The 22,000-nt window shown below is 42.2% G+C and overlaps 1 protein-coding gene across 1 annotated transcript in view; it reads left to right on the top strand.

Annotated features, from left to right (window-relative positions):
• LOC115071920 (phospholipid-transporting ATPase FetA-like) overlaps positions 1-22,000 on the top strand; it is a 68,937-nt gene that overhangs the window by 11,054 nt on the left and 35,883 nt on the right. Inside the window, 2 exon segments of the mRNA XM_029567963.1 lie at positions 1,811-1,913; positions 18,163-18,358. Coding sequence (XP_029423823.1) covers positions 1,811-1,913; positions 18,163-18,358 — 299 coding nt within the window.

Here is a 22,000-nt window from a genome sequence, read left to right as displayed (position 1 = left end):
CTCCCTCCCTCCCTCCCTCCCTCCCTCCCTCCTTCCTTCCTTTCTTTCTTTGTTTCTGTTTCTTGCTTTTTGAGACCAGGTCTCCCTGTAATCCCAGCTGGCTTGGGCCTTGGTATTAGATCAGGCTGGCCTTGATTTCACAGAGATCTGACTGCCCCTGCTTCCCTTGTGCCATGGTTGAAGGTGTGCTTCCAGGCCTGGCTGCCTTTTTCTTTTTGCATTTTAATTGATATTTTTATGATTTCATACAATATAGCTTGATAGTGTTTAGATCCACTCCCCTCTTCCCACCTCCCCCCAAATCCCCCCACCTAATTTAATTAACTCTCATACACACACATGGCCTATAGAGTATGATCTGGTCCCCCCATGTCCTTCAGTGTGGATTCACTGGGTCCACCAAGTGTCCCAACCCTATAAGACACTGTCTTTCCCCCTCCCAGCAGCCATCGATTGCTAAAAGTTCCTTAGGTTGGGTTGGGATTTCTTTTTTTAAATTTTTAATTTATTATTTTTATTTTATGTTTATGAGTGTATTGCCTGTATGTAGGTAAGTGCATCTGTGTCATGCAATGCCTGCGGAGGTCAGAAGAGGCTGTCAGATCCCCTGGAACTGGAGTTACAGACAGTTGTTAGCTGCCGTATAAGTGCTGGGATTCGAACCTGGGTCTTCTGAAAGAACAACCAGTGTTCTTAACCACTGAGCCATCTCTCCAGCCCCTGGGTTGGGATTTCTTACCATTTCCCCATGTCTATGCTGGGATTTTGTCTTGTTTGAGCCCGTACAGGACTTATGCCTGCTGTTGCCATTGCTATGAGTTTATAGGAGTAACTGACCAGCTGTTTGGAAGACTCTGTTTCCTGTGGTCATCCATCTCCTCTGGCTCTTACAATCTTTCCACCTCCTCTTCTACAACAGTCCCTGAATCTTGGAAGGCAGAAGTTTGAAATAGCTGTCCTATTCAGGGATAAGTACTCTGCAGACTCTTGTGCTCTGTACATTGGCTAAATTGTGGGTCTCTGTATTGATCACTGTCTTCTGGGCAGGAGAAACCTCCCTTCAAGTTGTTGGTCAGGGAAGTCCAAGAGATTCCCTGAAATAACAGGCTACTGCCACAGCCCTTGATTGCCAGCCCGAACTTGAAGGTAAGACCCTATCGCTGCAGACAGGCCACACTTCAGACACAGGACTTGGAGCAATCGAGCTGGAACTGACCAGGAAGTCTTCTCCCTGAAGACTAACCCTCATAGTATCAGAGGATACTGTACAAGCTGCCAACGGAGAAAAACTTCTCCTTTTAAAAAATATCTTTAATTAATTCTTTGAGAATTTCATACAATGTATTTTGATCATATTCACTTCCAATTCCTCCTCCTAATGCGCCCCAGATCAACCCCCACCTCTCTACCCCAGCTTAGTGTCCTTTTTTCTAAATAACACATCAGCTCCAATTTGTGCTGTCCCAGTACTTCTGGGTAGGGGGTCATCCACTGGAGGTAGGTCCTTGTCAACCTACCAAGAGCCACACCCTTAAATAAAATTGATTCTCCTTCCCTCAGAATCCATCAGTTATCCACAGCTCCTCAGTTAGGGGTGGGGACCTCTTCTTATTCCATGCCAGAATGTTGACTGGAAACCAGAGCTGCTGTGAATTCCTGAGTGCAGTGGTCCTGTCGTGTCCAGAAGACACTGTTTCACTCTGGTCCTCCCCAGCCTCTGCCTCTTCCAATCTTTCTGCCCCCTCTTCTGAGATGGTTCCTGAGCCTTGGGCTTAAGGGGTGTGATACTGATGTCCCATTTGTGGCTCAGCACTCCACAGGCACTTTGGCCAGGTGTGAGTTTCTGCATTAACCCCCATCCACTGCACAAAGAAACTTCCCCGATCAGGTTTGATAGCCGCACTAATGTACAGGTAGAGAGATCCAAATTTAAAAGGCAGTTTGGTATGATGTCCATTTAGCAAAATAATAGTAATAGGTTTACCCCTGGGGCCTGTGAGCCTCCCAGTCACAGTTTCTTCATCAAATTTGCAGTATATCAGGCATATGTTTCTTTCTGTGGAGTGAACCTTAAATCCAGTCAGAAAGTAGTTGGTCACCACCATTTTGTGGCACTATTGCCCCCCTGGGCCTATCAGGTCCTTATTCCGTTCACAGGCTACACAGCCTGGTAAGACTGTCAATGACTTTTTCCTGCTATTTTCTTGTTTTCCCTTAATAATTCTCATTGTATATAGTACTGAGTTACATAGGAACTTTCTCATGTAAGCATATATTATACTCTGACCATATTCCTCCCATCCCCTCTACTCTACCCTTTCTTCTCTCCCTCCTATCAGCCCCCTTTGTTCCCCTAGATAATTTACTTCTCTTTCATGTAGCAGATGCGTACATGGGTTCCTGCATCTATGTAAAGTCTAAGAACCACAAAGGAGGGAAAACATGCTTGTCTTCCTGACAGTACCTTCATTAGCTTAACATGATTCTCTTTAGTCGCATCTATTTCCCCGTAAATGATGTAACTTAATTCTTCTTTATGAGTTAAAAACTTCCAGTGTGTATACATGCCACATTTTCTTTATCTATTCCTCTGTTGTTGGACAACTAGGTTGGTTCCATAGCTTAGGAGTTGTGAGTAGTGCTGCAGTAAACATTGATGTGAAGTGTCTCTGTGATATGCTGACTTGAGGTCCTTTGTGTAAATACCCAGGAGTGGTATCGTGGGGTCATATGGTAGATCTGTTTTTCTTTTTTTTGAGGAACTTCCCCATGCTGATTTCCATAGTGGTAGGACTAGTTTATATTTCCACCAGCATTTCTTGTTACTTGTTTTCTTAATGATTGCCATTCTGACTAGGGTAAGATGGAATCTCAGTATAGCTTTAATTTGCATTTCTCTGGAGACTAGTGAGGTGAACATTTTTGCATGTGTTTATTAGCCATCTGTGTTTCATTTTTTGAGGACTGTCTGTTCATTTGTCCATTTATTGAATGGATCAGTTGATTTCTTGCTTAGTTTTTTTTAGTTCTTTTTATATTGTAGATATTAATCCTCTGTCAATTGTATAGCTAGAAAAATTTTCCCATTCTGTAGCCTGTCTCTTAACTGTTTCTTTTGCTGTACAGAAGCTTTGTTGATTGTTGACATTATGTCCTGATTGTGGCCAATACTGTATTACCCAAACTTCCTCTTCTCTTCTTGTTGTTTCTTCCCTCTTCCTTCCTTCCTCTCTCCCTCTTCCCTCTTCCTTCCTTCCTCTCTCCCTCTTCCCTCTTCCTTCCTTCTCTCTTCCCCTTCTCCTCCTCTTCCTTCTTCCAGGATCCATCCTAGGTTTGCTGATGGTTCTAAATTCTGTGTCTGAGATGTTAGGTATTTACTTTCCTTTTGTACTTCTGTGTGTTCACATGTGTGCAGGAACATGTGGGTGCATGGGTGCATATGCATGTCTGTGCATGTACATGTGGAGGCCATTGGATAACCTTAACTGTTGTTCCTCAAGTGCCATCCACCTTGTTTTTTGAGACAGCACGCCCCACAAATCTGCCTGTCTCTGCATGTGCTGCCACACTCAGTTTTTTCTTTTTTTAATGGGGGTTCTGGGGATCAAACTTGGGTCCTCATAACTGCAAAGCAAGTGCTTTACTGACCAAGCTATCATTCCAGCCCCCCGTACTTCTTTATAGTCATTTCATTCAGTGTTTTAATACCCTTCTTCAACTGGATAACAAAATTAATATCATGTTCCAGACCCTACCTTGTAAAAGTTCCATAACCTCCCAAACACTGTTACCAACAAGGGACCAAGTGTTCAAATATATGAGCCTTTGGGGGATATTTTACATATAAACCATAGCATTCATAGCATTTAGCATAATGTGATGAGTCTTTGTCATTTTTCTGTTTGATTTTATGATACTTGTCTTTATTCTGTTTCAATTTATGTATTCGTCACAAGGGACAGTGCTTCTTGATCTGTTTATTGTTTATAGATATAGCAAGACTGTAATCAATGATGTGAAAATATTCTAAGCTAAAATCCCACTACAGATGTCAAATATTGACTGCCACTGCCCTTCAGACAGATACACAGATAGTTGACTCTAGGCTGATAAGAGACATGCTGCTTTGAAGGCAAGTCTTGGTCAAGTGACTTAGCTTACTGGCTGACATTACATGCTCCCAATATTGTTGAAAGCATCTACTTATGCCATTTTCCTGAGTTAGTGACTGTGATCATCTTCCTTAGCCCTAGCTGAGGCTCTATTAAAAATTGATAGCTTCTAGGAGAGGGAGAGTCAGTTTTCTTTAGGGGTAGGATGCCTGGTAGAGGTTGACCAGACTCCAAGTGATGGACCCATACCCCAGAGCACTTGGGAAACACAAATCAGATTTGATAGGCCTTTAAAAAGAAAGAAAAACAATAATAGAGGGCATGGAGTTGGGGGAGGGTTAGTAGAGTGAGGGTGGAAAGGGGGGAGGGGATCTGAATATGACCAAGGTACATTGCATAAAATTCTCAAAGAAGCAATAAAACATTGTTTTAAAAATCAGGATATGGGGGGCTAGAAAGCTGGCTCAGTGGTTAAGAGTGCCCATGGCTCTTCCAGGGGAGCCACATTCAGTTCCCAGCATCCACATCCAACAACTCACAGTCCCCCTGTAATTCCAGTTCTAGGGCATTTGATGCCTTCTTCTGGACTCTGTGGCCACTTGCACACCCACAACACACATACAGACAAGCAGGCACACACATAAACACACAAAAATTAAAAAAATATTTTACAGATTCATGATATGGAACTTGGCTCTACTGCTAAAGCTCAGCATTTGCTAGTAGATAAAGGAAGACAGTGGATGGATGCTTACAGATGCTGTCAAAGTTCAGAGCTTCCTAGCATTCCAACGTTGCATATATCACATCCAAAAGGACTTTGAGAAGAAACTGCAGTTTTTTTTTCAGTGCTGAAGACTGAATCCAGAGCCTTGCACATGCTAGGTAAGCACTCTATCACTGAGCCATATCCCTGGCCCTAAAGACATTTCTCATAATAAAAGAGAAAAGGCAGGTTACAGTTCAGGTATTGATAATATACAGAAAGAAAAGGCCCTTAATTTTTCGGAACTTTATAACAGAATAAAGATTAAAAATGAACGCATAGAATTAAGTGTAGTTATCATCAGAACAGCTCAGTTATGCAAAGAAGCTATTTAAATGACGAAGCTAATCGCCAGCCAACAAGAATGAAGTAGCCAATTTTGGAGAGCATGGCCATAAGCTATTACTAGTCCTCCATTTAAGCTATTATCCAAGCTGATTTTTATATTTTGTAGGGCTTTTGTTTTGTTGATTTTCTCTATTTCATGGCTTAAAATTTTCAATTAACATACAAAGTAATAGTTTTCTTTATGGCATTTTCATGCATATGCATACGTGTCATTATACTTTGTTCCAATTCCCCCTCCTCTCCCTCCCTCCCTTGCCCTCCCTACCCCCTCTGGCTGGTTCCTTTCCTTCCCTTTAGATAGCCCTCTTCTGTTTTCACATCTCATGCATCCCATCACCATCTCTTTTCCATCCCTCTCTCAAGACATGTTTCTTCCCCCTCATGATTCCGTTTATTGGTGCTTTTCAAATTTCATTGTTTAGCAGAAGAGCCCTTTTCTTTCTAATTGAAATTTTATAAAACAGCATAGATATGAAGCTGCCATATTTAAAGCAGGAACTTCAGATAAGGTCAGAGCAAAACCTATTAGACCTGTCCTCTTGCCTCTGCAGGACACTGCTGAGAGTCCTCCGAGGAAGCAGTTTTAAAATCATCAGTTTAAATAAGGCTATATTCATCTAGGTGAAATTTACTAAAGGTCACAACCAAAATTGATACGAGAAAGTAAAAACGTATCTTTATTTCTAAAGTCTAGCCCTTCATCCATTATGGCCACTAACCAAAGGCAATAGCTTTTAAATGGTTACTCTCCTGCATAGGAGGTATAACCTAGACTCCCTTGTACCTGGATTCCCTTCTTTCCTGCCTCACACCTTAGCCTGTGGGTCCTACAATTTCTTGGGACTTCAAATGACAAAATTCTGAATTGGAAATACCAGCTACTGCTGTGGACATATGTCCACTGAGGAAAAAAGTGTTTAACTCACCCAGAGCACCAGCACATTCATGAGATGGTCTGTATATGTCCATTTAAAGGTGGATTTTTCCATTGTTCTGCATTGATTTGGTGTCTGGCCCTAAGCAAAACAGGAAGAAATCCAGATCTTAGAATCACTGAATATTCTGAGCCTGAAATTGTGTTCACTTATTCTAACCTCTTATGCAAATTCAGGGAATACAACAATAACTCAGAAAGGAGAACGTGTTCTAAGGATAGGCCCAACTTCCCTCACTAAAGCACATTCGTGCTGATTCCTCCTTCTAATCCCTCGGTGGGTCTCAATTTTCCCACCAGTTAAGTCAGAACAGGAGTCAGAAGATTCTCCCTCATCACCATCAGGTTTATTTAGCTTAGGGAAGGAATTTTCTGGTTTCGAGATGCCTGCTTTCTTTTTAGGAAACCAACTCCAGCTGTATTTGACGTTTCTCACTGGTAATGGAGGCAGGGAAGAGGCAGTGGCAGTGGTTTCTCCTGAGACCCAAGCTGGGGAGCGGAAACTTCTCCGGGGCTGAGAAACAGACACCACGTTTCTTTATGACAGCACAGATAATGAGTCGCGGTAAAGAGTCTTTAATGGACATTGGAACTGAGTTGCAAACTACTAGCTAGATATATGGCTAGTAGTTTGAGAGAAAGCATACGAGAGAAGGAAACTAAATAGCCATTTCTATGGCCTTTTACTGTCTATTATATTTTTGAGACAGGGTCTCCCTGTAGTCCAGCTACCCTGAACTCACTATGTAGATCAGGTTGGCCTTGAACTCATAGAGATCCACCTGCCTCTGCCTCCTGAGTGCTGGGACTAAAGGCATGTGCCATCATGCCCAGCTTGCCAGGCTTTACATAGATTCTAATGAAGAAGTGCTACTAATGTTTTCACGTGGGGTAGCTGGAGCTTTCCCGATACGTGGACCAACACTGGGAATGCCCAGCATAGGCTGTGGCAGTCTATCCTCTGAAGCATTCCTTGATAGGCTTTGGGTTATGAGAAGTTTGATGCAGAGCCTGGAGGCTACCATATCTTCCGGGGTCCTTACAAAGACTGACCCTACTCACTGGGCTTTCAAGAAGGTAGCAATCACAGTAGAATTTGAGCACCGTGTGTCAGGAACAGCAACTCGGTGTGCACTGAGTACTTCTGGGTGCTCTTAGTAATCTGAGTTCTCCTCTGATGGAACTTCCCAAAGCTTCTCACAATTGTTTAACCAACCACAAGCCAGAAGGAACCCTTGACTAAGTTGTGCTACACTGCTGTCACTTTGGGAAAAACCTTTGACTAGGAATTAATTTTCTGTGCATGGGTAAGTGCTGAATTGAAGAAAATGAGTACGCTTTACAGCTTTTGAGCTTGGAAACCAAGCAGCTTACAAGCTGCCACCCCAGAGCAAGAACCAATGCACAAAGTTCCAGGGCTTCCTTTGGCTCTTAAGCTTCTCCATAGGATTCTGGTATTTTCCATGGAAGTAAGGAGAACCAGGCACCCCATTTCTGGAGGTAATGCTCCAGAAACAGACCTCCAGGAATCTGAGCTTAGTGGTAAATCTTTCTCAGTTCTTCTATTATATTTTGGTTGTATTACGGTCTGCATCTTAAATATCCCCCCAAAGTTCATGTGTTGAGAGCCCGCTCTCTAGTGGAGGGCACTACTGGGAGATAGTGGAAACTTTAAGACATGGAATTTAGTTGAGAAAGTTGGGTTATTAGGGGTATGCCCTTGAAGGTACATTGAGACCCCAGTCCCTCCTCTCTGCCCCCTCCCCCAGCTACCATGACACAAGCAACTTTTCTCCCTCACACATTCCCCACCACGAAGTTCAGTCTTGCCACAAGTCCAAAGCTATAGTCAAGCAACCATGTACTCTGAAACTGTGAGTCAAAACTAAGTATTTCCTCATTTTAACTTGTTTATCTAAAGTGTTTGTCCTAGAGACAGAAATGGAACTAACAAAGTTAATGCTTGTTATGAGGGCTTAGAACAGCACTGAGGCTTTTTCTATTTTTCTGAACCATATTACAAGAAAGAAAATGTCTCACTAAGTATTATGGATTGTGGTTCTAAGCAACATCTATCTCATGATGGGCTACTACTAATGTGGTCCTTCTCTCTGTGTGAAGTCTTCACACATGAGCATTATCTATATTCCTTCTTCATGAGAGTAATCTAGACATAATAATTCTCTTGTACTCTCTCTATTTGTACCCCCTCTCCTGTATCCACATATGGTTGGAAAGACTCATAAATGCCTTGTGATGTTGAAACACAAAGCCTTCCTCTAACAAAGGTGGAACTAGTATGTTAGAAGCACATTGCCTGGAACAAAATCACTTGTCCACCTAAATTTCTTCTTAAATTTCCCATCCAGCCATCTATCTACCTCCTAGCAGTCTGTCACAAAGCTAGAGTTCGATATATATATATTTGAATTCTGTATCCACATGCTGAAAACTAAATACCCATAACTTGTCCATGAGCAGACTAACAGGCCAGGAAGCTGGCTGTGGCTGCAAGGAAACATACCAGTATAGATCACCAAACCATAGCACCAATCTGTATTCCTGGTGATGCAACCTCGGAGCAGGAGCCTGTCATAGTCCAGGTAGTAGCTGTCCCCCTGATAGGTCAGCATTCCTGAAAACCTGTCCAACCTGTTATTGGGAAGCTCACATCTAATTTCCCCTGCAGAAAAGTAAAGTATTAAGAGTCCTAGCACTGTAATCTTAGCTTTCCTACTAAGATGGAAGGGTGCTCAAGAGAAAAGCAGAAAGAAAATCTCGCTTTCACAATCTACCACGTTTTCTTGTCTTTTCTCATCTGCTCCTATCTCTTGCCATCTTCTTTCAGGAAAGCAACAAAGATTTCAGGGTATCAAAGAATAATAATTCTGTGTATTCCATGGCTCATCCAGAGAAAGAACCTGGGATAACTGATCATTGGCACTGCCAGATCAGTTATCTGTGAAGCTGAAGAAACTAAAATATTACTTAACTCAATGTGAACCTAGTGTTTTTTTTTTCTAAAATAGAAATATCATTTGACTTTTCCATGATTAGTAAATATGGCCTTTGTAAATATTTATGACATGCTAAAATGATGGATGGACAAACATTTTAATCTACCAAATGTTTAGGTAAATTATTAGCCTTTTAAGTACAGCCTTGCAAGCTTTGTTTCTCTATGCATGTATGCAAACATCTATTTCCTCCAACAGGTTTATTATACATAATGCTGGTCGTTGTAATCTACATTTTCTCCTATTAATATGTTGTACATGGTTTTTTCCATGTCATAAATATCAACTTTTATATTGTCTGTAATGAGCTGTGTAGAATTTCCTGTCTGGATGTCCATACTTCCACTTACTTCCTGTCACCCTCCCTCTCACACCCTGCAACAAGACATCACTACCACTCTAACCAACTCAGGAGATCTAGCTGATCAGTGCTTTGGAGAATCTGAAGAGACTTACAAAGCCACCCAGAGGTGGTACTTGCTCCCTTCAAGACTATGGAGCAAGTCCCTAGCCTGCACACACCTCTGTTGAAACATACTTCTGACTTCATAAATGTTCATAGGGCCCACAGAAAGATCCCAATTAACCATTTTGGGATACAGGAATGCAGGATGCAGATAGTAACAAAAATAGATTTCAAAAACACATTTCAAAAAGGTTTTGGGCACCGAGAGGAATAGTTAAAGGCATGCAGACCGATACAAAATTCCATGAGACAAGCTCTCTGAAACGGGTCTCCACCATCCTGAGATCTTAGCTTTTGCATGTTAATGAATTTCCACCTTAAATTATTTATAAAGCAGTAAATAATTTATTTATTTATATATTTATTTGGCAGTAAATAATTACTTCTGTATTTAAATTCCTCCCTGGAAACTTTGGAACGTCATTCTGAGATGTGGTAGTCATCCCCTCTCTCTTGCTGGTCAACATTACGGAATATAGCTGTCCCTCAGTGCCTGGGCAACTGGTTTCAGAACCCCAGATGAATACCTAAATCCACCAGTGCACAGCTGTACTCTATAAAAGGGTAGAACATTTGCATATAAAATCTGCACACCCTGTTAATACAATGTAAATGCTGTGTAAATACTTGTTATATTTTATCTTTAGGAAATAATGACAAGAAAAAAGTCTGTGCATATTGAGTAGAGGTGGAAAAAATTTTCAAATATTTTCAATCAGCAAATCTTAAAGACACAGGTATGGAATCCACAGCCAGAGAGGTCAGACTGACTCTAGTTTATACATGGAGAATATGGACTTTATTTGCCAAAATTCTGTACCCAGTGAATGTTCAATTATTGCTGGCAAGAGCTCTGATTTAGATGTGAGGATCCCAAGGATCTGGTTTCTTGTCTCTTCTCATCTGGGTATTTTAAATTCTCTGGCGTATAAACCACTATTTCCATTTGAGAATGAAACTGGTACTTTGTATCAAGCTCTGTCTCAGTGCGAGGCCACTCTGAGCTGTTTAAATTTTCTTAATGTTGTATCCAGGGAACACTTACCCATGTAGATCTGCTGTTTCAATGTCTGTCAGACCATATGGCTCACTGCTAGACAGTAATAGTATATCTACCTGTGATTAGAAAGGTCAGTGAAGAAGAGGAAAACAGGAGGGCAGACTCTTAGCATTACACTGTGACAGAACAGTTCCTCGGGAACAGATGCTCACTCTAAGAATTTAAGAGACAACCAGTTTACTTTGATTATCTGGGACCCATTGTTGCTACCATGACTCTTTCCCAAAGGGGCTCGCACTTTACCTGTAGCAATGGTGATAGATGGACAAAAAGCAGCTTCTTGCCCAAGGCGCTGATGGCCAATGGACAATGAGGCAGATGAAGGTTACCAAGAGCAATGGAGGCAACAGTGCTGTGAGGGTCCCTCATTGCAAGTCAAGCAGGAAAAAAAAGAAAAAGCCCAAGCCAGAAGAGATGCTCACTGTAACTGGGTGATCATTTTCTAGTTTTATTATGTCTCCCACTAGGACGGTCATCTGTTTGCCCTCCTGTACCCTGTAAGAAAATGCTCCTTGAACATCTACTCTGAAAATTTCCCCTGGGTTGTTTTGACAATCAAGAAAAACAAAGCAAGAGAAACAGAAAGGGCTGAGATGAATGAAGACAAGTCTCAGGAGGACAAAACTGGTTTGGGTTGCATCCTCTGGGCAGTCAAGAATAAGGTCTTAATGCTCTTGACAACTCTTCTTCTTCTCCAGCCTTTAGCTTTGTTCCCCAAAAGTAACCACTGTATTTAAAAAAATTCCCTAGAAAATGTCAATTCATAAAATCCTCTACAAAATATACAATTTAAAGTTACATAGTAGATACCTTACTTTTTGCACCCTGTATTTTTTCATTTAATGACACCCCTAGATGTAGCTGTAGGGTGTAGATGTAGCTCATTGCTTTATTAAATAGCTAAAATGTATCCAATCATCTGGTCTTATTAATTTTATTTACTTCTGTCATTCAATTACCTTCGGCCCTTCCAATCCCCATTTCCTACAAAAGGGAGCTGGGCCTTATGAGCAGATACGACAATACTGGCTGTCTTCCCTCTTCTTATTTTGTACCTCAGTTTCCCAACTGCATAGGATTCATAAGCCCTTCCCAACAAAGGACTAAAGAATGGATGGATGGATGGATGGATAAATGGATGAATGGATGGATGGATAAGTGGATGGATAAATGGATGGATGGATGGATGGATGGATGGATGGATAGATAAGTGGATGGATAAATGGATGGATGGATCAATCGACATAAGCATTTTGGAAACACAACCAGCCCCTTTGAACAATTCTGTCAAGTACCCAAATAGCTGGGGAAGAGAGGGCACATCTGGAAACCATCCTCCACTTCCTTTTGGAATGCAGGGCTGCCACATATGCCACCACTCTGCCAGATACATGAAGGCACGTGTTCCCAGAACATCTTTTCTTTGTAGACCATCTCTTTGAAAAGTGCTGAATTCCTTTTACAAAAAAAAAAAAATCCTTTACTAGAAATCCGCCCTTTATTTTAGAGGACTTTTGGTAGTGCTGAAGAGGGGTGAAGAAGGGTGACTACAGGCCATGGAAAAAGGCACTGAAGTTGTTTTACTTTATCTCACCTTAACATTTACTTTTGTGGGTCCTCTGGCATTCTATCTGCTGTGATTTTAACCAGTGAAACATGAAGAGAAAGTGGGGCAATAATAGACTAGCTTCTGGAGAGCTACATGTTTGTTTATATTTTATTATAGTACTGCCAAACTACCAGCTCTTTTGTCTTTTTTGTTTTTTGAGCTAGGTTCTCATTATGTGGCCCTTGCTAGCCTGGAACTTGAACTCACAGAGATCTGCCTGCCTCTGCCTCCTGAGGGCTGGGATTAAAGGCATGCAGCACCATGCCTGACCTTCTTTTGTTACTTTTTTATTTCTTGGTAATCTTGTTTATGCTCATCTTTAGAGGAAATTTTTCTATGGAATTCTAGGTGGACTGAGTTGAGGCGATATCCCTTCAGTGGAGTTTTGTGTTTGTGTTTGCTTGTGCCTTAACTGTGACTGACACGTACAAAGACCCAATGTAGAGGCAGTACATTTGAGCCCCAGACCACCTGAGAGTTCACTGGGAGAGTTCTTCACTCACCGACCCCAGCCCTCCAGATCACTCACTGTCTTGCCAGTGAGTTATTTTACTTTATTGTTTTAGGCTAACCCTTTCACCAATAATGCTGCCCTTTGAGGATCTTGACTTTATGAGGGTCACTTAGTTACATCCCACTCCTAAGGCTTCTTCTCTTCTTCCTCTAGACAGAGAAACTGTAACTCAGTTATGAGGGTTTTTTTTTCTTTTCTTATTTATTTATATTTTATGTGTATGAGTGTACAAAAAAAAAAAAAAAACAAAGAACACTTAACCACCTTTGGCGGTGTGCCCGACAGCTGAAAAAACTGACTCAGGGAAGGTGGCTCAGGGAGGGGCCCCGCCCCTTCAGTTCCGTGGGTGGCCAGGGAACCACCCCACCCGGAGTGCTACAGCCCCTCCGGCAGCAGCACTCACCAAATCCCCAGCCAAGGGAGCCCTTAGTAAAGCCTACAATGTTTTCACTGAGTGGGGCAGATGTGGAAAAACCAAAAAGCAGCTCAATTCAAGGAACTCATGGCCATTGCTTTCTGACAGTATTCAGACCTGTATGCTCCTTAAAGAGAGAGAAGCCCCTATTTTCTTACAGCATCTTAGGGGGCACCAAGGATTGCCTGGGCATTTATCCCAAGGCAATGCAGAGGCAGACAAGATGGCTTACAGATACCACCTCTGCAACAGCCAGGAACTCAAGCCCAATTCCTTGTGGCAAACGGATGTCACACACTATGCTCCTTTTGGAAATCTTAAGTATATTTTTGTGTCCATCGACACATTCTCACATGCCTGTTGGGCTGTGCTCATACAGAAGTCTAAACATGCTCAGTCTTATTTTCTCCAGTGCTTTGCTACATTGGGTTTGCCCCAACAAATTTTGTGAGTAAAAATTTACAAGATTTCTTCTCACTTTGGGGAATTCAACACAATACAGGAATTCCCTACAATCCCCAAGGTCAAGCCATTGTATAACGCAACCATCAAAACCTAAAAATTCAATTACAAAAACAAAAAGGGGGAATAAGCCCCCACCAACAGTTGGGTATGGCCTTATTCACTATTAATATTCTTAAATTTCAAAAAAAATCAGTTGGAATCCCAGTTTAAGAAGCATTTCGGATGACAGGAGCAGAGACCTGAGGTATGGGTAAGGACCCCATTACAGGGCACTGGAGAGGCCCAGATCCATTGGTAACCAAGGATTGATGCTTTGGCTGTGTCTACCCTGTAGGCGATTCAAACCCCATATGGGTGCCTGTGAAAAACCTTAAGTGGGTAGGCCAGGATCTGACTGACTAGCATGATGGTCCGTGGACAATAGTTCACGAGATAGAATTCCTCTCTTTATTTATATCCATCTGAGGTGAAGGACCCAATTCCTTGGCTTCATTGCCAGTCAGCCTCTTTGACAACTGGCTGATTGGCTAAAAGGTACATGGTCCCAGAAGTATTTCAATATGTCCTATGCCATGACTTGCTTTGTTTCTCTTGATAATGCTTATCTTTAAATGTCTTTACCAGATAATTCGTTGACAGAGGACCCTTGGAACTGCCACAGGCCACCTCCTCATGATTATGGACTCCCCCAGGACCCCCTCTGGTTGCCCACGCTTGGCTAACTGAGCTAGGCAGAGACTAAGACTGTCACAGGCTGGCATTACCCATGTGGCTGCCCTTAATCATGACACATTTTTAGCCAAGGATGGGTAAGATGTCCCATGACAAGTACTCCCGAGACAGGACATGCACATGGCCAGGTGCATGATCCAATGACAGGCAAGGTTTGATCAGAGTGACACAACCTAAGACAGGCAAAAATGCATAAGATTAGAGGAAGGAGATGCCCATCTCTCCTCAGGGAGCCACCTATGAGGTGGGTAACCCATGAAATAAAGTCAGTCAAGCCTTAAAATAAAAATAAAAAGGATATGTGGGGACCTAAAGGCCCCACCTTGCATAGGTCCGAAAGGAAGTTACTGGGGGTGCAGCCTGGCTTGCTTTGAAAGTCTGAAGAATACTTCCGCACTGCTGAGGAGTGCATGATCAGCACGTGACCATCCTTAAGATACACCCCCGGGGGGGGGATTTCCAAGTGCCTTTATAAGCTTTGTAACACCTGTAATAAATGAGTCCCTGCTTGACTAGACTCCCCGTTGCATCTGAGTGTCCCCGGTACTGGGGGTGGCGTGGGCTGGCGAATGGCATGCTTACTCATCCCCAATCATCACTGTGCTGGGGATCGCTGGTTCAAACCCCCGGCAAGACATCAGCTTCAAATTCACCAACACCACTAGAAGCAACAATCAGAACAACCCAGGCAGCCAGAGATGCGACTGTAATTATGCTTCTGATTAAGTCTCTGTATCTTAGGGCATCAGTGAAAGTCACCTAATACTAGCTGGTCTCAAACTTCCATATGGAAATGTCAGTGGTGACACCATGCTCATGTTCAGCTTTCAGTTTAAGTCCCAGACCTACTTAAAGGAGACTTCCTTATCTCAGCAACTTCCTTTTTCAAATTTGTCAATGGTTGCTTTGCTAACCATATTTGTAGATCAGATGGCCAGTGTGGTAGGCTTGCTCAAATCTCCTTACCCAATAGCAATGGTGTTGGCATGAGTCTTTTTTTTTTCTTTATGGCTTTGATATAGGGACAAGTTTCTTAACTGTGTTCTTGCAACAAGCCTATTATGAAAAAGCAGGACTTATAAGGTGCTTTCTTGAGTAGCACCATAAATGGTTGTGGACATAGGGTGAATTATATTCTTCAGTGGTATAACTACTGGTAGGTGGCCCTTGCTCAAATAAATAACCATTCCTGTTCATGTAGTCAACTTTAAATGCAGTGGGCCACAAACAAACAAAAGACAGGAATGGAGGATAGGGATGTGCAAGAAAGAAGGGATTCAGTGGGAGGGGAAGGGGATAAGGGAAGAAAGGAGGGGATATGGTCAAAGAACATTTTGTGTTTCAAGTTGTGAAAGGATAAATATTTTTTAAAGAGTAAATTTGGCCAGATGTGGTGGCACACACCTTTAATCCCAGCACTTGGGAGGCAGAGGCAGCCTGAGTTCAAGGCCAACTTGGTCTACATAGTTTCAGGTCAGCTGGGGCTACAGGGAGACCCTGTCTCAAAAAAAAAAAAGTAATTAAAAAATATCGGAGCATCAGTTCAATCTAGTAGAATAGTTATATTACTCAAGGTAAGTATAATTGCATTGGTCAAAGCTATTAATATATCAAATACCTCAAAAATCTTAGGGACAATATAACAAATATGATTTCTTGCACAGATGACAATATAGTGAAAGTTCTTGTGGAAACGGAGGCTTCCTTCACCAGTCAGGACGCCACACTTTCTAGCTCCATCAGCCTCAGAGTCTCAGAAGCCTTTGCTTGATTCTCTCTGTGTTCAGCCACCAAAAGGGAAAGAAAGACTGACACGTGATTTTTTTAGGATCAAATCTGTAAGTGGCATAATCACTTCTGTCAACATTGTATTGGTCAAAACACAGTTACATGACTCCACCTAACTGCAAGGAACCCTGGGAAAGTACTCCTGTTATGTGCTCAGATAGGAAATAATGAAGAGTTTGATGAGTACAGACCCTTAGCCACAATTCATCCTTTTGATCATCTGTTTCACTTGTCTTCTGTGTGTAGAGCACCCTAATCACTTCCCACACTGCATCCAACCCAAAGTCTAGGACCTCTGGGGGATCCACAGTCCCAGATCTAAGTATAGTTCCTTTTGGTCTGGAATGTTGGAGGAGCTCTTTGATCATGGCTCTCAATGACCCTTAGCAAGTTTTCCCCCCTGCTTTTATCTTCCTTGGCCAACTCTGAAGTGGATCTGGAGGAGTCTGCGGTCTTTGGGAGCTGCAGTTTTCACAACTTGCTCCCTACCCAATGTTGTTTGAAGGCTTCCCAAATAGTCATGGACTTTCTTGGAGTCAGTTCCTGGTTATTTTAGCAATACGACCCCTTCAGATTCTACCAGGCTTCTCATTTGTTTGCTTCTAAGAGTTCCTGATGCAAGTAGCCAGCCCCCCAGTTTTTTTCCTAGACATAGTCCTCAAATCTGTCCCATTCCAATCTTCCTTGTCTCCTCATGGCCATCTCTTTCTGCTGAATGTCAGTGCAGAAAGTTGAGAGAATCTGGATCATGTGTAAGAAGGTATTTCCCTTTAATCTGAATTTCACCCCAAGGTTACGTTACACTATTTAGTCTAAAAGAATTATTTGGACTTATTTGGTTAAGATCCTAATCTTATCTCTTCCTATGGTCAAGAAGCCCTTTGAAATTCTAAATTCTTTTCTTTTATTATCTTTTAGCTCTACTTTGTTGCTGTTTTGTTTTTTTCAGACAAGGTCTCACTTAGCCTAGGCTGACCTGGAACTCCTTACGTTCAGATGGCCTTGTGTGACACCATGCCTCTTTTAATGTGGTATCAAAGATTGAACCCAGGGCTTCCTGCTAGGCAAGCACTCTATCAGCTGATCTCAGCCCCAGTCTGAAACTCAGAATTTCGTACTCTCTGTTCTTTTCTATTTCTGCTTACAAACTGGTCAGTTCTTTTCCCACCCCAATTCTTTCTTTTAATACTTTGTCAACAACAGCTCACAGCAGCCAACACACTGGGTACTGAGTCTTTCTAGCCACTACCTTTAGAGCTGCAGTTTAGTACGCACAGGGCCTGCCTTCCAGTTTCACCACATCATCTACTGTTTACATGACTGCCAACTTACTTACTTTTTCTATCAGTTTCTTTACCACTCACCCTCCAACTGCTAAACCAATGCCACACATTTAGACTTCTACTAAAGTTCCAGGCCTCTCAATTCAGTAGTGGAATGATTAAGATCTTGGGCCCCTGAACTAGTTCAAGACCTGTTTCTCCTATCCAGAATATAAGTGATATAAGGAAGAATATTTTTCCACTCTCAATATCAAGATCCTCCTCTATCAGGTTATTATAAGTATTAAATAGCATGTAAAATAGTTGACACAATTCCTATTACTTAAGTACTACTTAATATATTTTAGTTCAAACTCCCAAGGATAGCCCTGCTTAGCTTTCTTCTCTGTCATGTGTACTGACTGCTGTGTAGGGATTCTAGGGTCTCCTTGTCTTCCACAGACATACCCCATGTGAGAGTTGAGATTCCAGAAAGTAAAACTGAAGCAACATATACCTTGGATAGAATGTTCACTTAATTCACTTTTGTTGTGTTTCTTTTTAGATAGATGATAAGTAGGTAGATAGATAAATAGATAGATAGATAGATAGATAGATGATATATAGATGGATGGGTGGATAGATAAATGGTGATAGATTAGATAGATGGATAGATTTTCCTGGTTTTAGGCACAATGTGCTTTGTACTCTCATTTGGGCATGGCATTTGGAAGAACAACAAAAGCTTCTTCTTCCAGACATTTCTACCATGGGAAGAGTATTTCTCTTCACTAGCTACGTGTTCTGCCCTCATTTTCTGGTCCTACGTCATAGTTCTCAACACCATGGTACCCATTTCCCTCTATGTCAGGTAGGCTTCTTTGATCATTTGGATATAGGGAGAGGGGATGACTTTGTGCTTCCTGCTTAATATCCCAACTAGAGTGTAAACTTTAGGAAGCATGAATTATGCACTTTTATTTTTAAAGACAAGATCTTGTTATGTAGGCCCAAGGCTAGCTTCAAACTTGAGATCCTCTTGCTCAGCCTCCTAAGTACGAGGATTACAGGCATGCACTACCATCCCTAGCTTACTATGTGTCTTCAACTCTTTGCTTTCCACAGTCTTGATGTACAAAATATTGAGAAATATCTAGAGGTTGCAGAGATGTCTTCCATATCTAGAATACTGTGCTAGACATTATGTAATTTATATAAAAAGAAAATTGTTGTTGCCCTAAGTAACCTGTAAGCGACTAAATAAGACATACAAATACGCAAAACTATTAGTAAAAAGACATAAATTTGGTAATGCTTAAGCTAGGCCAAGCAGCCTCTCCTCATCAAGGAGATAGGTTCTAAACATTCATCTGTCAATTAGTCAGAACTCAGAATGCAGTTTCCCATAAAAACAAGGTGACAATGGTAGATATGTCTTATATGACTTAAGTTCAACTCCTAAATGTTGGCGAATAGAGAGAAAGAGGAAGGGTGTTTCCTCCCCTTCTTCCTGAACAACTTGGACAATAGATTGAAATAGATCTTTGTCCTACTTTGATCATCCTTTTCTAGGTTAAGCCGTCCCTGGCACATGCACAGACCTGAATGTGTTTTAGGGTTCTCTTTCCCAGGCCTCCTAAAAACCTGTCCTATAACATTATGACCCCAAAATCACCTGCCATAACTAAATTATCTTATTTAATAAATGTTTCTGGAGCACCTGCTGTGTGCCAAGTCAATATACTAGATGCTGGGGGTAGAGAGCTGAATAAGACATCCCTTTTTACAGAGAAGCTTGCTTATAGCAATGGAAACTGATGAACAAATAATTACGGTGTAATATGAAAAGTTATTTAATAAAAATATGCATGAATGTTATAAAAGCCTTAAGAAGGAATAGATTGCTTCTGCCCAGGGAGGCTTAGGACAATTTTCAGGAAAGGTAATAATCAAACTGATATTTGAAAAATAAGGGAAATAATACTACAAGAGGCAGTTCAGTAGGTAAAAGGTAGGGAGGTTTTTCAAAGATAGACTAAAGTGTTAGATCTAATGTTTAAAGAACATTAAATTATAAACAAAAGGGTTTGGATTTTTATCCTATAAGCAGTAAAGAGCCAACCAAGGTCTTTCAAAAGAAAGAAAGAATATGGTTGTATGTTTATGTTTAAAGAGACTGTAGCAGCATCTCGTGTGGGAGGGATCAAGAGTGCAAGAGTTTCTGGGCGTGGTGGCACACGCCTTTAATCCCAGCACTTAGGAGGCAGAGGCAGGTAAGTTCAAGGCCAGTCTGGTCAACATAGTGAGTTCAGACCAGCGCAGGCTACATAGTGAGAGCCTATCTGAAAAACAGAAACACGGCCTGTGCGATGGTAAATGTGCTTGCCACCATGCCTGGAAACCTGGGTTTGATCAATGGGATTCACAGGGTGAAAGAAGAGACTGAACTCCTGCAGGTTGTCCTCTGACCTCCACATGTGTACTACGGCACATCCATGAACACACACATACACAAACACACACACACACACAAACACACACACAAATGGTAAGATGGTGGATTAGAAGTTGCCTCTGTGATACAACTGTTGTTGAAGAAAAAGTTGAGTTAAAAAAATAACAAACTATTTCTATGAGAAAATGTACTGCGGAACATCAGAAACACATGTAGCAGTGTGAAAGCGTGGGACACAGAGGAAGGTGACAGTGTGAAAGGGTGGGACACAGAGGAAGGTGACAGTGTGAAAGGATGGGACACAGAGGAAGGTGACAGTGTGAAAGGATGGGACACAGAGGAAGGTGACAGTGTGAAAGGATGGGACACAGAGGAAGGTGACAGTGTGAAAGGATGGGACACAGAGGAAGGTGACAGTGTGAAAGGATGGGACACAGAGGAAGGTGACAGTGTGAAAGGATGGGACACAGAGGAAGGTGACAGTGTGAAAGGATGGGACACAGAGGAAGGTGACAGTGTGAAAGGATGGGACACAGAGGAAGGTGACAGTGTGAAAGGATGGGACACAGAGGAAGGTGACAGTGTGAAAGGATGGGAAATAAAAGCAGGTGAAGCCGAGACAAGAAATTAGTCAAGGTGTGACCTGCACAATCCCTCCCACAGAAGCAGCCGGGAGAGGTTGCCCAGGGAAGGCTGCCCAGGAGAGGTTGCTGGCTGGCACATGCTGTGCCACGTGGTTCATGCTGGTCTGATGTCAGTGGTGCTTCCAGGAAGCTACAGTGACTTTTTTGATATCAGCAGCATAGGAATGTGAGCTGGAGAGACACCAAAGGCTGTGGAGACACAACCAGGAACTGGATCTACCATGGGCAGAGACAGCTGGAGCAGCGTTGATTGTGGAAGCTGCAGTAGAGATGTGAGAGGGGAGCCAAGCTTCTCCACAAGTTCCCCAGTGACTAGCCTGAGGAATATACAGAAGCAACCCCCACCACTGCCTAGGCCAGCAATACCCAAAAACACAAGATGTGTGCTGAACTGGGAACACTCTTGATAACAGACACAAATATCCTCAGGCAAGAATCATAGGACATCAATGAAAACCCCGAAGATCTGTCCAGAAAGAGAGTATCTAGTAGCAAAGGTAAACACAGCACAGTATACCCACCCCACTCCCTCACAGCCTCAGTCACAGAGAGCCTTGGTAGAAAATACAGCCCCAGCATGCTGGAGGAGCTGTGGTTGGCAGGTGGGGGCTCTCTGACTGCAGAATTCCTGCAGAATGTGGACAAACTCCTCTCAGCGAGCTGGATGTACAGGTCTGACTTTGAGTTACTGGGACCAGCAGCCCTCCATCATTTTCAGAGCTTCCTACAAGAAGCAGCCAAGGGGCTGGAAAAGCAGCATTCATTCCAGCTAGAAAGAAATGCTAATGTTGTGTTTTCTATTTTCTTTTCAAGATTGACACGTTTGTATGTCAGTTGTTTGGTCGTTGTGTCTTGGCTTGTGTGGCACCTGAGTAGGCTTTCACGACTGTCCTCTCTTCTCTTGCACCTACTCTATACTTTGACTTCTACCTACATACTTTCCTCCTATTTATACTTTCTTCCCTCCATTTCTCTTTTCTCTTCCTTCCTCCTTTTACTTCATTTTTATTAAGACTCTTACAGACTACATTTTCCCCAAAGGCATCCTGTGCCATTGTTCCTGAACCATATCAGGACACAAGTGAAGTGCACACATATCTTCTCCTACGTGCTAACACTGTCAAATCATTGTGTCTGGCACTCTACTCGGCTTCCTGCCTAAACAACAGTGAAGGACATTTCAAAACCAACAGACAGTTCATGACAACCATGCCAGCACTTCAGAAAAACTTAAAGGAATACTATACACAAAAGAGGAAGAAAGATAGATGCATTTACAAAAGCCCAGTTAAGAGTATAGTTCATGAGAGGAATAGATGAACTAAGGAGAGCTATGGAGGGATTTATCATGTCCAGCACAGTAAACCACCAATATCTAATACTAACAGAAGAGAAAGAAAAGAATTAGCAAGA

Source organism: Nannospalax galili, unplaced genomic scaffold, assembly GCF_000622305.1.
Source record: "Nannospalax galili isolate Female #2095 unplaced genomic scaffold, S.galili_v1.0 scaffold341, whole genome shotgun sequence".
NCBI classification, from domain to species: Eukaryota; Metazoa; Chordata; class Mammalia; order Rodentia; family Spalacidae; genus Nannospalax; species Nannospalax galili.
This window is presented reverse-complemented; position numbering and strand designations above follow the sequence as displayed.